This window comes from Lepisosteus oculatus, chromosome 9 (assembly GCF_040954835.1).
Source record: "Lepisosteus oculatus isolate fLepOcu1 chromosome 9, fLepOcu1.hap2, whole genome shotgun sequence".
NCBI lineage: Eukaryota > Metazoa > Chordata > Actinopteri > Semionotiformes > Lepisosteidae > Lepisosteus > Lepisosteus oculatus.
In genome coordinates this window covers 33,070,512-33,085,444 of record NC_090704.1, presented here as the reverse complement: position 1 = coordinate 33,085,444, position 14,933 = coordinate 33,070,512, and the positions used below count along the sequence as shown (strand labels likewise).

Here is a 14,933-nt window from a genome sequence, read left to right as displayed (position 1 = left end):
CTAACCTCTGTGAGGAGTTGACCTGTGGGTACTTACCAGGTTTTCCAGTGTCCACCTGTCTTCCAGAGACACGCTTTTTGAGTTTTATGGTCTGCTCTACATTATTCCTAGCTCTGTGGTCCTGCAATGGACAGGTGTCCTGTCAAGGGGAGAGTGGCTGTGGGTTCTCTGTCACACCTTGAGCCCTGTGGGTCTGAGAGCAGCTCAGCTTGCCGCACCCTTCACCACGTTAAGCAGGCCTTTAACGATGAATGAACAGATGAAGGGATGAATATGAATTAGCCGTGGTCAGCTTCTAGAGTGTCGCAGCACACAAATATTCTGCGCTCTGTGTTCACACTGCAGCACATTACCAAGGCAACGTGCGATGTGGCAATGTGGTTGCAGCGGGCCAGGTGAAGCCGTTATCTTCTCCACGTGCACACATTCAGCCCACCCTTTCAGAGCACGTGTGTCTTCCGCTCTCTGTAAGAGCGAGAGCTGTTTCTCCAGGAGGTGGCTGCTTATCCTCCTGCCCCTTCAGTTTTACAGCACAGCAGTGTCAGATGCGTGCAAACGCGTTGGAGTCTGGCAAAAGAAATCTATCAATTCTTCTCTTCCCTTGCCTTTTGGAATCTGCAAAATACCAGCAGAGTAGTAAAGTGGGAAAATTAATGTACATCAAAAAAGTCTAAGCTACGTATACTCTGAGACAGAAACGGCTCTGTTCACAGAAAACTCTGTATGACTATCCCTCAGATGTGCAGAGAAAAACCTCTACCAGAATGTCAAACTAATGTGGAAGAAGGCTCAGTAATTCCTTCTCAGGGGTGTATGAGATAGTCACTGTGATATCAGAAACGGAATGTCTTGGAAGGGATAAACAGTACCCCTTTAATGTCAGCAACATCAAAATAATTCAATCAAGACTTTTTAGATTCCTTGTAACATCATTGCACACATCAAAGAAACATTACATTTTTCAATATTTACGATCTCGAGTGTGTTGGTTTTCACCAAACTCATAGCAGTGTAATGACAAGATGTAAACAAAATAAAGTATTTATTGTTAGAGTAAACAACAGCTGAAGTACGGAAGTCTCAAAAGGCTGTTGTAATCACCAGCGTTCTTTTTCTTCTTAGTAAGTTATTTTTTTATAAACCTTTAAGAATTTTGCTGTTTAGTGGATACAAACTGTTCCATGGTATTATGTTTTGTGCTGCGAACCCTGGCCAGCCGTGTCTTTCTTTGACAAGGAAGGAAAGGCCTTTTGCCCTGCTGGCTGTGATTACCGACCTGACTCAGCCCCCTTTCACGCAAACACTAATCAGATGTGGTACCACTGCTTTAATAATATACGCTTTTAATCTGCTGGCAAAGGTTCTTTTATCTATCCTTTTGATCTTTTAGAAGCACACTGAGTTGGACAGATGAAACAAAATCCTTCCCAACACCGTAGGAATTCAATCGTGGCTGAGAGACCCCCCTTTCATTGAAATTGTGGATATTTGATAAATGTAACTTCTTTCACAAAGATCAGTCCACTGTGAGTGGCCCATTTCATGAAGATACCCACTGTTTGGTAACAGTGATTAAAGGTCCCATTCATATTGTAGTCTCTCTTAAGCATAACACAACCAGTGGTATCAGCTGCTTTTCTCATGTATACAGGGCAGGTTTATTGCAGTGCAGCTGAGCACAGGAATACATTACTAGAGAGGTTTTGGATCAGCTATAAAACCTTTTTTTCTCTTCTCTTTGTTTTGGATCTGTAATGATGTAGGTGGGTAAACTATACATACAGTATCAGCTAAACTTGCCTGATGAGGAGCCTTTGTATGAAAGAGAGGATGTGATATGCCTTTTAAAGGACAACAAAGAACTTTATATCCAAAAAGACCACATCACCTCCACACTGGATATTTGGAGGTAAGAAAAGTGAAGCTGTGTGTTGACAGTAGAGGTAACATAGTCTATACTGGCTGTATTATATTGCTCAGGGGGTCTCACCTTTGGTGCAAGAGGATGCTAACTTGATAGATTGCACAAAAGTAATGTAATGAAGACTTCCTCTTTTTGTGCTTCACAAAACTCCATTTCAATCAACGGGAATGGAATTGATCCAGCCCTGGAATGTGTATTATCAACCCAGAATAAATTTGTTACATTTTAATAAACACTAAGCTGAAACACACAATGTTTTGGTAAGGCTTGCAAATTTATTTCTAGCAAAACCTTGCCTGCACTGTTCTGGAGTATCCCTACTTGCCCATATTGAGCCAAAAGATTATTACTTTCTCTATAGCAGGTTTTAGGTAGTGCTGTAGATATCTTTGTGCTGATTTATAATTGTCTTGAGAAAAATAATTTGCAGAGAAATGCAGATGTGACATACAGTATGATAGGAATGAAACATTAATTGTGGCCTGTTATATGCTAGGCCTAAGATTTGGTAAATTCCGTTAGTTACAGTACATGGGTAAACAGCTACAAAAATGCTGCTGTAATATTCAAGCCATGCAGCTGTCAAAGCCTTGACTCTGTTGAGACAAGGGGCCAATTTTTAATCTTTAGCATTTCCAGCTTTATGGTCCAAAACTACACGTTCCACTTCCCAAGTTTAGAAGTGAGGTTTCTAAAGGTTTGTTCAGCTGCCTCTGGTTGTCTTCCTTTCCTGTTTTTGCTTAATTTCTATATTCCTGTTCTTTGGTGTTCTTGGCACTGCAAAAAGTGTAGATTTGTTTTGCCTCTCCCTGTACATGTGAATTTGCAGAAGTGAAACAGCCTCTTTTTTTGTAGAGAGATTGTGAAGCTCTTCAGTACCAAGGACAAGTATATGAAGGAGCTGGAACGCTTTCTGCAAGGGCTGATGTCCTGTCTGGATGTGAGTATTGGAGCATTTGAAGGAACTGTGGGCTTTTGTGAGTCTATACAGCCCCAAGGAGAAAAGCTAGGAGGCATCTTTGAAAAGGCATCAATGTCTGTAGGCTTCAGTAGGAATTCTTAAAACAAATGATTTACAGTAAAATATGAGCAGCAGAAAGAGTCCAAATTTCAGGCCAGAGTAGGGTTAGGGTTAGAAGAACCATTAAATGTTGATTGCAGATATGCTTCTAATTGCACTTTAAATGATTAAATTAAGAGAGTTTGCACAGAAGAACAGGTTATCTTACAACTTTTGATGTGCCTCAATTTTGGAGTAAAATTACTGAACAGTGCAATAAACAATATGAGCAGCAAAAAGTGTCCGAAAAAAAAGTTGAAGATAGGGACAAACAATAACACGTCCTAAAGTTCACTTGGGCCCCGAAATCCAGCACCGGGTGTAAAAAATGATAGAAACTGTCATTCCACCAGAGGCTACAGCTACCGAATGGATTTCTCTCCTGGGATTAAGAACACTGAATACCTTTACTCTCCAAACAGCACTGAGAGAGTAGCTCCAGGCCCAGATGACATGTGGGCAGCTGGGTCCCACTTGTGTTGCAGTTTTCAAAACTTGCACAGGAAACTGTTGATATGTAGCCTGTCTTCTTGCGACACACCAAACACAAGCTCATTGGCATTGTTGTTCCTCTGCATGTATGCTTTCAAGAAAGAACCTAGGGATCTAATTATTGGATTTCAGGGGAATTGATCAAACAATGCATTCTAACAGGGAATGGTAATTAGGTAAACAACTCTGTAATTAGAGGAAATCAGGCAAAACTTCAAGTAACGAACTTAAAAGATGGCTCCTGATGTTTGTGTAACGATTTCTCAAAGTTGACCACAAAAGTGTTTTGTGCATTTTATTTTCCCTTACAACAGCTGTTCGCTTCTACACATGAGAGTGTGTAACAGATCTAAGAATTTTGTGTTATGGAAATACAGTTGCAGACAAAATAATTTTATAAGTATAATAATAATATCTCTGCTAGGTTTATTAATCGGACACGTATCCTGTGGGCTGGTACAGTATTTAGGGATTTCTGGGAAATTAATATAAAATACGGTGTCCTGTACTGTTTAATGACAACAGGGAAGATTAGATATATTTATCAGCAGTTTTTCTGGATTGTGCTTTTAGAGATTCATATTTTAATTTTTGGCCTCTTTATTTTGTTCATGTTATTATTTCCCTTTATTGTATTTTCACCTCATTTCTTTCCACTGTCCCTCTTTACTGTTTAATATTGTAGTACTCATGGTTTCTAATTCTCTGCAGATAAAGATATCCCCTAAATTAAGAATACAAATTATTTGAAATGCCTTATTAACCTGGGTAGTTTGTTAAAGGATAACATTACAGCAAACTGGGCTATAGTATCTCATCTTCCCTAGCTGTGAATTGAATTGCCCTTTTTTAAATTAAATATTAATCCACATAAAGTTTTATGGGAAAAAATCAAATAGTGATCATTGTTCTGCTCTGCAACATGGATTATTATTTCTGATAGCAAACATTATCAGAATGTCCTTCCGCTTTATTTTAATACAGTCAAGTTCTCCCATTAGATAGTGCAGTAAGTCATGGGTCTGTTCTGGGGTCCCCTGATTATGTGGGTCACAAATTATTACGATGGTGTCTTTCAGGACGAAGCAGCGTTGACGAGATTCCTGAAAACAGAAGACATCCGTGAAATTCCGAGCACTGAGGAGAAATGGGAGGTTCCAGAACCTGTGGAGATAAGGCTGGAGCCCAGAGGTAAGCAGAACCCTTGTTTTTCTGTAGCCTCCTAGAGCCTTCAGAAAGAAAGAGCTGTACTTGCTGGGAAATTGTCATCTCGGTCTCCTTTGTGTGTATCTCAGAATCCCTTGCAGATAACTTGTGAGGACATTGTCTGTTTTATTTACAAAGAGGCAATTTTAATGCCCTTAGTTTTCCCAATTAAAGGACCCAGGTAGTTTCATTTTGGTGTTTTTTCCCCTTGGCCTCGCTGGTGCTGGAATAATATATCTGCAGTCTGTGTCCATAGCCCTACTGTGTCATATCCCTTAACTTGTTTGTTTTCGTTTGGGCTGATTTTGCTCTTAGCCACCCCCAAGAGTGTTTTTTATGAGCGAGGTCAGGGGTTCACCTTCTGCGGCTGAGCTGAGCCCAGCCATTGGCTATCTCTACCGTTTCCTAATTAGTGTTTTCTCCGTGCGCTGCACTCGCACATCCACCCAAGGGATCCTGCTTATGATAATTCAGGTTTGTTAGCTCTTCGGCTTTTTAACATGAAAGAGATGCTGTCGCTGGGTCTACGAGTTAGAATGATGCAGCTTTCCTAGTTGGCAGAGAAGAAAGGAGGGAAAACTAATGAGGTGCAGCCAGTTTATTAGTTACAAAGCAGCTACTGCTTCAGCTTTTCACAAGTAAGGTCTGAATTCTGGAGATGGTGTATTAAACATGACAGGTTAGTAATTACACAGCAAAATCCAACTGACAAACAAGACTTTTTTTCTTTCCAATTTCTCTTAATACAGATAATCCTACTCTCTTTTTTGCACAAAGATGGTTTCATCAGTGTTTCTTATTAACACTGTCTGATTGGGCCACACCTCCAAGATGCGCTTTGCCAGTAGCAGTGTATATTTACATAGTATTTTCACCATTTCCTCTCGTTTAAGCCTTGTGATTACTGTATTTCCTCAAGCTTTCCCACACGCTGTTACGCTTTACTGTGATTTGATTTTTCGATGTCTTGCTAAACTTTGCCTTTGCTGTGTGACACCACAGTAAACCCCCCAGGCAATAAATAGCCTTCTTTTTCTTTTTTCTTTTGAGCTGCACATTTACAACATTTTCTGGCTGGTCTGAATTGCTGCTAAAAAATCTGCCGCTAAATAATTCTGCTAGAGAATGAGGTAACCTTAAATTTCACTTTCATTCGACACCGTTTGTGCTCATAAACAAAGAAGGGGAAGATTACATTTTGCTAGTGCAAAAATGATGCCTTATGTTTTGTTTCAGTTTAGGTGAACGAAGGTGCAATTCTACTACAATTAGTACAATTCACAGGAAAGTGATAAAAGAGCAAAGTCCCCATTGTTGGTAGCACTTGTACTCCAGGTCATTTAACTCTTACCCTTAACTGGTCTACAGCCTCCTTGGTATGTATTGAAAAACATCTGAGCTAATCATCAAAACTGCTAATGACTCTAGATCAGAACAAATAAATAAATTACAATGACTGATGCTTCATTCCTTCTTCCTTCATCTCGCCATCAGTCATATCCCCCATCTGCTCTGATTGATGAGCACTGCAGGTGCCATTTCTAAGCACTTCTCAGCTAAACAGGAATCAGAAACTGTTGCACAAAAACTAGGCCATCCCATTGTCCATTATTCTGGAAGATCAGACTCTTCGTTTTCTAGGCTGAGCAGGACTTTGCGATCTGTCAGAAAGCAGCACGACATGAGGTCTGGCTGCCGTGCTGTGCGAATGAGCATTGGAATGAGCCAAATAACTAGAAGCCCCGTGTTTCTGCTACTATGGAGATGCAGAACGGGACATGGGAATTTACTCACTCCCTTAGAAAATACATACTGGAATCTGGAATCAGGATGAGGGCCTTAAAGTTATTTATATCTCAAGCCATGTGGTACAAAGAAAAAAACCTTCCTTTTTACAGTGGAGACTTTTGAGTGTGGTAAAATTCGGTATCACATCATTGTGTTAATGACCTGTAACATGCTGTAGACTGGGCTGCAGAGCTTTCTTGGGTTTTTGTGAAAGCTTTCATCACAGGACTAACAGAACCACTTAGAATATAGCACTACACCTCTTGTGAGGTTCATGCATTGTCATTCTGTACAGTTGTTCAACGTATCTGGCTTTATTCTGGATGTTTCTAGTTCTGGTCCTCAGGACTGCAGTGTCTTCTGTTTTTAGTTGTAACTATTCCCTTAATTGTACCAATTATTTACTTAATTATCCATCCATCCATTTTCTAAATGCCTATCTTGGCAAGCAATGGGCACAAGGTTGGGATACATGCAGTATAGGATGCCAGTCTATTGCAGGGCAGACAGATACAAACACAGGCACATATCCACATCATGGACAGTTTTTACAGAAGTCAATTAACCTGCCAGTATATGTTTGGACTGTGGAAGGAAACCGGTGCACCCAGAGGAAAATGCTGAGCGTACGCACAAACTCTACGCAGATGCCACCCCTGGAATTGAACCCAAGCATTGCTTTGCTAACCACTTCCACACCACGCCTCCCCTACTTACTTAATTATGACGCTGGAAATTATTTTTCCTAAAAAAAAACAGCATGTTTCAAACAATTTGTAAACACCTCACTGGAGTGCTCCTCAGAAATGGCCATTCCAAACATTTAGCTCAGCATCACTCGTTGACAACTACAAGGTGAACTGATTTTCAGTCTACCAGAGCTCCTAATTACTGAACTGAACTATTCATGGAATTTGGCCCATTTAATCATTTCGACAGATTAAAAGCAACTTCAGATTTAAGTATACCTGCCCCATTCAATATGTTCCCACTAGCTGTGTGGATCACTTTGCCATTCATCATCCTTAAAATTCGTTTGCCAAGTTTATATCCATGATTTTGTTTGATATATTGTAATTTGTTGCTTTTATTTGCCACTTCCCCTATTTTTTGTAGAAAATTTGACAAATTTGACCATATCAGAATCTAAATCATTAATATACTATAGATCAGGGAGTGCAAGAGTCCTCAGACAGATCCTTTTGGCACTCCACTGCTTACATTTGCAAAAATAGAGGTTTGAAAATCTCATATCATATGCCCAAGCGTTAAAGGTTCTAAGGCTTGTTTGATGGACTATTATAAGTCAGTTAAACCATCCATTCCTTGTCTAAATCCATGTTAGTTGTCTGTTCCAATGACAGTGTTTAGTATTTTTCCTTATTTTGCTCAGTTTTTTCCATAACTTTTCCAGTGACTGGATGTAAAAGAGATTTGTCTTTAATTTTCTGGTTCAGGTTTTTACTAATTGATGCTACAATTGCATTTTTTTAAGTCTGTAAGTCCCATTCTAAGGGAGAGTTGAAATATCCTTGCTGAATCTCTATGTACTGTATGTTCATCTTTTCCTGAATTATAAATGTTAAAAAAACGTCATTTTTAGCCATCCAAGTCCCGCTAGAATATAATTGTCAATGATGCTAAAATTATACAATGCTATTGTAACCCATTTTATAATGTATGGCTAATATCTTGATGGCTAAAGAGGTAAACATATGTTTTAGTCTTTTCCTAAGAAATGATGAATGAATGCAGGTGTGCTGAGAGACTGCAGCAGCATTTTGTCTTGGTGAGAGTAGTTCGTGGTGCTGTAGAGCTGGAGTGTTGACGGTATGTCTCTCTGCTGTTTATTTCGGTGCACCTCGCCTCACCTGCAGCAATCCATTCAGAAGACCACATCAGCAAGTCAGCCAGCACCACAGAGGAGGAGAGGAGAGGGGGTGTTGAGGACGGGGAGAAGACACTGGCATGTTGGCCACCAAAGTCATCCTTGCATGGAGCCACGAGCAACTACACAGGTAAGGTCAGGGTAGATTAGAGACTGCACGTTGATCAGCTCAAAGATGCTTAGCTTCACAAGTAGCTTTCAAGTCATGAGGCTAAAACTTGCACGCCGAAAGAATTTGGCACTTAATCTTGTTTGGTGTTATCCAGCTTAAAGCATTGTCCTAGGTGCCCGTCACTAGAAACTGATACTTCCGTCAGGGAGCCTAGTCCCAATTTCCATTCTCTTCCTCTGTCTAAATATCAGTTGTGTTTCTTTATCTCTGAGAAACAGCTCCATATTTGCTCTTTCAAGAAGGTTTGGGTTGAGCCTTGTCTACAAGCACCTTGGCCAAAGTGTTTTTGTGCAGCTGGATGTTGTTGAACATTGTAACACGAACACTGCATCAGCTAGCCACTTGAAAATACTCACACTTCTTAAAGAGCTAAACAGAAGGAAAGAGTCAGATTTCTTTAAAACATGAGATTTTGATCATCCAATTGTACTTCTGCCTTAGATTTATTTAGCTTTAGAGATGCTATAACATCACAATTTGCTTTCTAAGATTGATAAGGACTGGGTAGCCATTTAACACGGGGCTGCCATTTTTGTTGATACAGAGATCACTAGTTGCCAGGGGCAACTGTGTTCCTGGCAGTCTTCTCTGTGCTCCAGCAGAGCAGGCAGGTGGGCCTTTGAATGCCTTTGTACAGTCTATTAACTGGCAAGAATTGTTAGAAAAATGTTCTGATAACAGTTGGCATAAAAAGCAGATGCATTACAAAATAAATCTCAAAATTTGAACAGCAGACCTTTTCATAACAGGATGTTTACAAGAGGATTATATATTCCATTGCCAAAGACTGGATAGGATTTTTAGTTTCATTTACAATTCCTGTGTTAGGAGTATATGAAGGGGTGTCTGTGCTTTCCTCAAGAGTGTTTATGCGGCTGGGGTGGGGAATTGTTGTGAAAGTTGCTGACAGGGCCTTGCTGATGTGAATGCAGCTGCTTCAGAAAGTGGTCTGGTTTGTGTTGCTTGCAGGGCAGGCAGCAGAAGCAGTGATGAAGATGTGGCCCCCCCCAGCCGAACCTTCCCCCTCAGACCTAAGGGGCCCAGCTATGAGCTTTAAAACCCAAGGGGCCAGGGCCAGTGAGGCTGCAGCTGAAGTGAAGGAGAACAAGCACCCAGACCTCCATGGAGACCAGCCCAGCGGAGTCACCGCATGGCACCCTCTGGGTTTGTCTCCTTTCAGTGTTCTCTGCCTGTTATCTTGGAACCAGTACTGTTTGTAGAAATATGGTTTCCGCACTTGAATTGACTTAAAACAGGTGCATTAGGGAAACAAATGGAGAAACTGTCATTTTACTAATCTCACAGTTCAGTTCTTTTACTAAAATATCCAGCATTTCTAGTCAAATTAAATTTTGTTAAAGGTGGATAAAGAGGTATCCAAATGAGCCAGATGGTCTGAATGACCTCTTCTCATTGGTAACCTTTCTTATGTCCTTATCCAGTGAGGCTTATTAACGGTAACAGCTGGCTTTAACAATAAAGTAAACTGTGCAGCTTAGAAAGTACAGCATACTGATGTTCCCTCTTTTCACAGCTAAAATTAGAGACATTAACAGGTTAGCCATCCTGTCAGCTTCAATCACTGAGAACAAGCTCATGACAAGTTCTATAGGGGCCTGTGATTTGTCCAGAACTGGAAATAATTTTAATTTGTGCAGTTAAACTGTGACCAGAGTAGCTGAGAGCTACAGTAAAGCAGAAAGACAAGACTGAGAAGCCAGTATTGGCAGTTTGAATTTCCCACTTGTGCCATCAATTCCTTTCTCTCTTTAAACACAGGGAACAGTCATTGGAAGTAGCTACTGATTTACATAGTTCTGTCTGGCTCAACATGCATTTGAAAGAAATAGGTTTGCATTTGCTCTAGCTAAACCCCTGCAGAGCTACGACCTCCACCTGAGGAAGCCATTACAGCAGCTCATGAGTAGAGAAAGATTTGTGACCTGAAAAGGGCGTGAATACAGCTACTTTTCTTTCAGGAGTGAGAGGTTTGCCTGCTTATTCTAAAGCTTCAGATTGATTTTTTTTTCCCTTTAATTTTAGATCTTGATGGCGCATTAAGCGGGCAGAGGCCTGTTGACACTCAACCGAAACCCGGCAAAAGCAGAACCAGTCCTGATTCTGGGCAGCCTGTAGCTGAAGACGCTGTAGCTGCTGGACCAAACCCCTCAGAACCTTCGAACATGTAAGTATGGGGCTTCGATCCTGCTTTTGACTTCTGTTGTTGGCCCAACAAAAGAAGATTGGGTCTCCTGTGTATTTTGCAGAGTGATTTATTGAGTTTTATTAAATCAGTTTGAATTATTTATTTGAAAAGTGGAACCAATATGTCATTTATGCCACGTCTTAATGTGGAATAATAAACTTTAATGTTTCTATATCATGCCTTTAATAGCATTCATCTCAGATTTCTTTCTCATCTCACACTTTTGTAGTGCAGAGTTTTATTCTTCTGAAAGAAGATTGAGTTTTATAGGTTTTAAGACTATAAGAGGAATAACAACACCCAAGATTTAAGCATATTAAAAAGGTTTATAGAGTCTTTCAGACGCAGTAAATTTTGCTTCACCTGCTGGGCTGAGGGACAACCTCCTGGTCACAGGACGAGTGGGCTAGGACCCCCACATGTAGTGAGGGGTTGTGGAGAGATGTAAAAGATGTATGCAAGGGAGAGAGAATATATTACTTATAGCATTTCTTTAGCTTTAATAGCTTTTTATGGGAGACAGTTATGTCAGGAATGATTAGAAATCACTGACAGTTATGGTTGATTGAACTTGGCTGTTGTCATCCCTTCATTATAAACTCCATGTCTTTGTACTTTGTGGGGGAGATGGGGGGTGAGAGATTGCTACTCCTGTGGTTTATGGTCTCGGGAAAGTCACAGATTCCAGTCTGGGCCCAGGTATTCTGTTCCGCATTCACCAGGATTGCATGGTTTAAACAAGCAGGTGGTGTTGCAGTCTGAGGTACTGTGGCCCTTTAGTATTTCTACTAAAGATTGTTTTTATTCCTGCTGGCTGATTTCTGCCCTCTCTCTCTATCCATTTAGGAGCCTCCAGCCCCCTCCAGTGCTGGAAGCAGATTCTACCACATTCCAGGGCACAGACATCCAGCGTCCACCCATTCCCCTAGACAGCCCAGTCTGGGCCAAAGAGAAGCCACACCAGGCCATGCTGGAGGACCTGGTCATCGACAACACTGTTTCCAGGCCTAAGACAGTGGCTCTACCGGACGAGAGCACGAGCTCTGTGGCCGTCGGAGAGTGGGGGGAGCGCTATGTCTACAGTTTCCTAACGAACTGGAAGGACAGTGGAAGCCCCGATGGGCCCGTGGACATCATCTGGAGCAACCAAGACGGAGAGAGCGGCCATCCGTACGATTTCAAAGTCACCTTCGGCACCGCGAGCAACGGCCCATCTGTGGTCTTCATCGAGGTTAAGGCCACCGTGAAGGCAGAGAGAAGCCTGCTGCACCTGTCAGCCAACGAGCTGAGCCTGGCGCTGAAGGAGAAGGATCGGTACCACATCTACAGGGTGTACAATGCCGGGGACGTGGAGAATGCCCGCCTGTGCCGAATTAAAAATTTAGCCCAGAAGCTCCATGCCAAGGAACTGGAGTTATTCCTGTTTGTGTAGTGCCTATATGATCAGAGACCTTTTTAAGTATATAAAAGGAACAAATATAAGAGTTGTTCAATCTATTATTTCATCTGAAAATCATACAGGGTGCAGAGTAACTAAAAATGCACTGAAGTTCAGTGCCGTTACTGATTTTATATTTTATTGGGCAATTGATTTCTGTAGGTTTAGCTCTTTTTATCTGACAATTGTGTTTTTAAATGTGTAATGTCATGTGTAGTATAACTAAACCAAGATTCCACAATAATTGTGTCAACAGGCAAGAACCTATGATCAGGTTTTGCCTGGATGATAGATCTTAATTTTTATTTCATCCAGAGTGCTAAAACTCTGTTGTATACTCTGTTTTTATTGATATACAGTATACAGGTACTGTATGTGCAGCTTTTATAAGCATTTTAACAGTAACATAACAGTAACATGGCATGGGCCTTAACTATACGCCATCGATACAATACAGTAGAACTCATGCTTAGATTGTTATTTGAATTGTGCATTCATTCACCATGGCTATAGGATCAGGTTCCACCCATTTGTAACTTTGGAACTATACCATTCACCAAACAAAAATTAAACTGTGCTCAAAGTACTGCAAGAAATTGATTTTTTTTTTAATGACTGATTGTGATGCACTGAATTTCAAACCTGGTTCTTATTGGATATCAGCAAGGCATTGTGCTGTGGATGGTATCTATTCCTTTGGACAACATTCATGCTTGACCTCTTTTTCCTCAATTGGTCACAATTTTCTTTCTTAAAAAATGTCTTCTTGTTCTTTATCTTCACAAAACTTCATGAAAGGTTCCATACTGATCAATTTAATCTCCTGGCTTTATTCAAGAAACAGCTAGATGACATCCTCAGATCACTGAACCTCTACTAACCAAACAAGTTGTTGCTGCCAAATTGTGTTCTCTTATTTATAGTATTTCATCTGATAGCAAGAAATGTGCTGTGTGTTTGCCAGCTGTGCCATTTAGTTCATTTGGGTGCTGTTAGCTTGTTAATCCAAGAATATGCAGATATTTCTTTAAGGACCATGGGGATTCTGCTTCAACATTGTGACTAGGTAGCTTGTTTCAGACTCCTACAACTCAAGTGCCTCATCAGTAGCGTTTTTTTCCTGCTTATACTGCAATAACTCCTACTTCAGAAGCACTACTATTTAATTCATTCAGATCCCATGGGCTTCATATGTAATTGTATAATTAGTTTTAGTCAAGTTTAAGATGATGTGATGTTTCTCATGTATCTCCAATCTCCAAGCGTCTCAGTGCCTCCTCAGATTGCAATCAGTTCTCTTCACAAAAGTCCGGCTCTTCAGCCACAGGAGAAATCTCTATTTGGTTTTCCTAGAGGATTACATCACCTTGTAACAAGCTCACCAAGCCCCTGTTACATCAGCAGTGGAAAGAATGTGCTGTTGTTCTGTCCTAATCTCAATTAGCCTTCACTTTGGAGCTCAGATTCTCCAGGCTAGCTTTCACATAGCTATGGAATCCACATCACGAGGATCTAACCTGCTCATCTCGTGCATTCATTCACGCAAACAACAATTATAGCTAAATCTTAATTATTGGTCTATCTCAAGTCAGATTATGAGGCTTTTTGTTTTTGCCTTACTGAAGATATTTAAGCCTCAGAGAAATGCTCTTTCAATTTCATTCCACACATGACATGCACAGAAGAATCTTCCACAATACAATACAAATATGCACAATACTATAAAAAGTTTTAAGATTTGTGGCTATCGTGAGTTCCCAGAACGTACTTCACACAAATGCAAAAAATAGGTAATCATTACAGCACTCAATACAGGGAGAGGAGTAGAAGTTAAAAATTGGTTTAGATGGATAGAAATGCTCAGTTGGCAGATAAGATTCTACCACATCATATATAATTTATGCCTTCGAATGACAAAAGTCTTTATAGAAATATACTGTGCATTAATAAAGAATAAGTCTTTTAACTGCAGCAAATTCTTAAAGTTTCAGGCAAATGGAATCTTTATGAAGCAGGTGCACTGGTATTTTATTTGATAGACATGACACAAATAAATTCATTATTTGAAGTTTCACATTGCAAATGTAACACTGAGAATAGGTTCATACCCTTTAAATATTACATGGGTGCTTTGAGCTGCAGAAAGCTACGCACAAAATGGGTCTTTAGCAAAAAGTGTGGAATTCACATCCAGGGGAGTTAAGCTTTACAGTGTGCTAAGACCTCACTTAGAACTCTGTGTTCAGAATAGCTGTTTCACAATGAGGACATTATAGCTGAAAGATTTCAAAGAACATCAAGAATGTCTCCAGCCCTTGTAGCAATGTAGACTAATATATAGTTAAAAAAGATAGATCTCTTCAGTCTAGAAAAAATGAGAAATTCGATTCAAGTATATAAGATTCTAAGTGGTATAGGAAAGGGCCAACCCAATGGTATATTTCACACTAGCAAAACATGGATGTGGGGATCACAACTGAAAACTAAAAGGAAATCAATAATATTCATTCCTTTTACTAATAGAGCACTTTCCAGAGTGCAGAAGCCCAGTCTCATGGTACTTGACAGAATGAAATTTTAGTTTCACATAGTCTAGTTGATCCTGCTACTTGTGCAGTGTGGACTGGAGGACCTATGTTCATAACACTATTATTTCTTAAATTGGGTTCTCAGCCATTCAGCCATTCTGCTGCCCTATTTCTATACCCCTACCAGAATCAGCCTATCCTGTTTGGCCTGGGAACCTGCAAAATGTCTGC

General features: G+C 40.4%; 1 protein-coding gene across 9 annotated transcripts in view; it reads left to right on the top strand.

The window, feature by feature from the left end:
* Positions 1 to 12,760, top strand: part of LOC107078496 (uncharacterized) — an 82,202-nt gene extending 69,442 nt beyond the window's left edge. For all 9 annotated transcript variants that reach the window (XM_015356172.2, XM_069194436.1, XM_015356171.2 and 6 more), the window contains 7 exons: positions 1,764 to 1,909; positions 2,780 to 2,864; positions 4,556 to 4,667; positions 8,348 to 8,488; positions 9,500 to 9,694; positions 10,574 to 10,715; positions 11,583 to 12,760. In XM_015356172.2, coding sequence (XP_015211658.2) covers positions 1,764 to 1,909; positions 2,780 to 2,864; positions 4,556 to 4,667; positions 8,348 to 8,488; positions 9,500 to 9,694; positions 10,574 to 10,715; positions 11,583 to 12,168 — 1,407 coding nt within the window. In that variant the 3' untranslated portion in view covers positions 12,169 to 12,760. The remainder of the gene's footprint in view (positions 1 to 1,763; positions 1,910 to 2,779; positions 2,865 to 4,555; positions 4,668 to 8,347; positions 8,489 to 9,499; positions 9,695 to 10,573; positions 10,716 to 11,582) is intronic.
* The last annotated feature ends 2,173 nt before the right edge of the window (positions 12,761 to 14,933 follow it).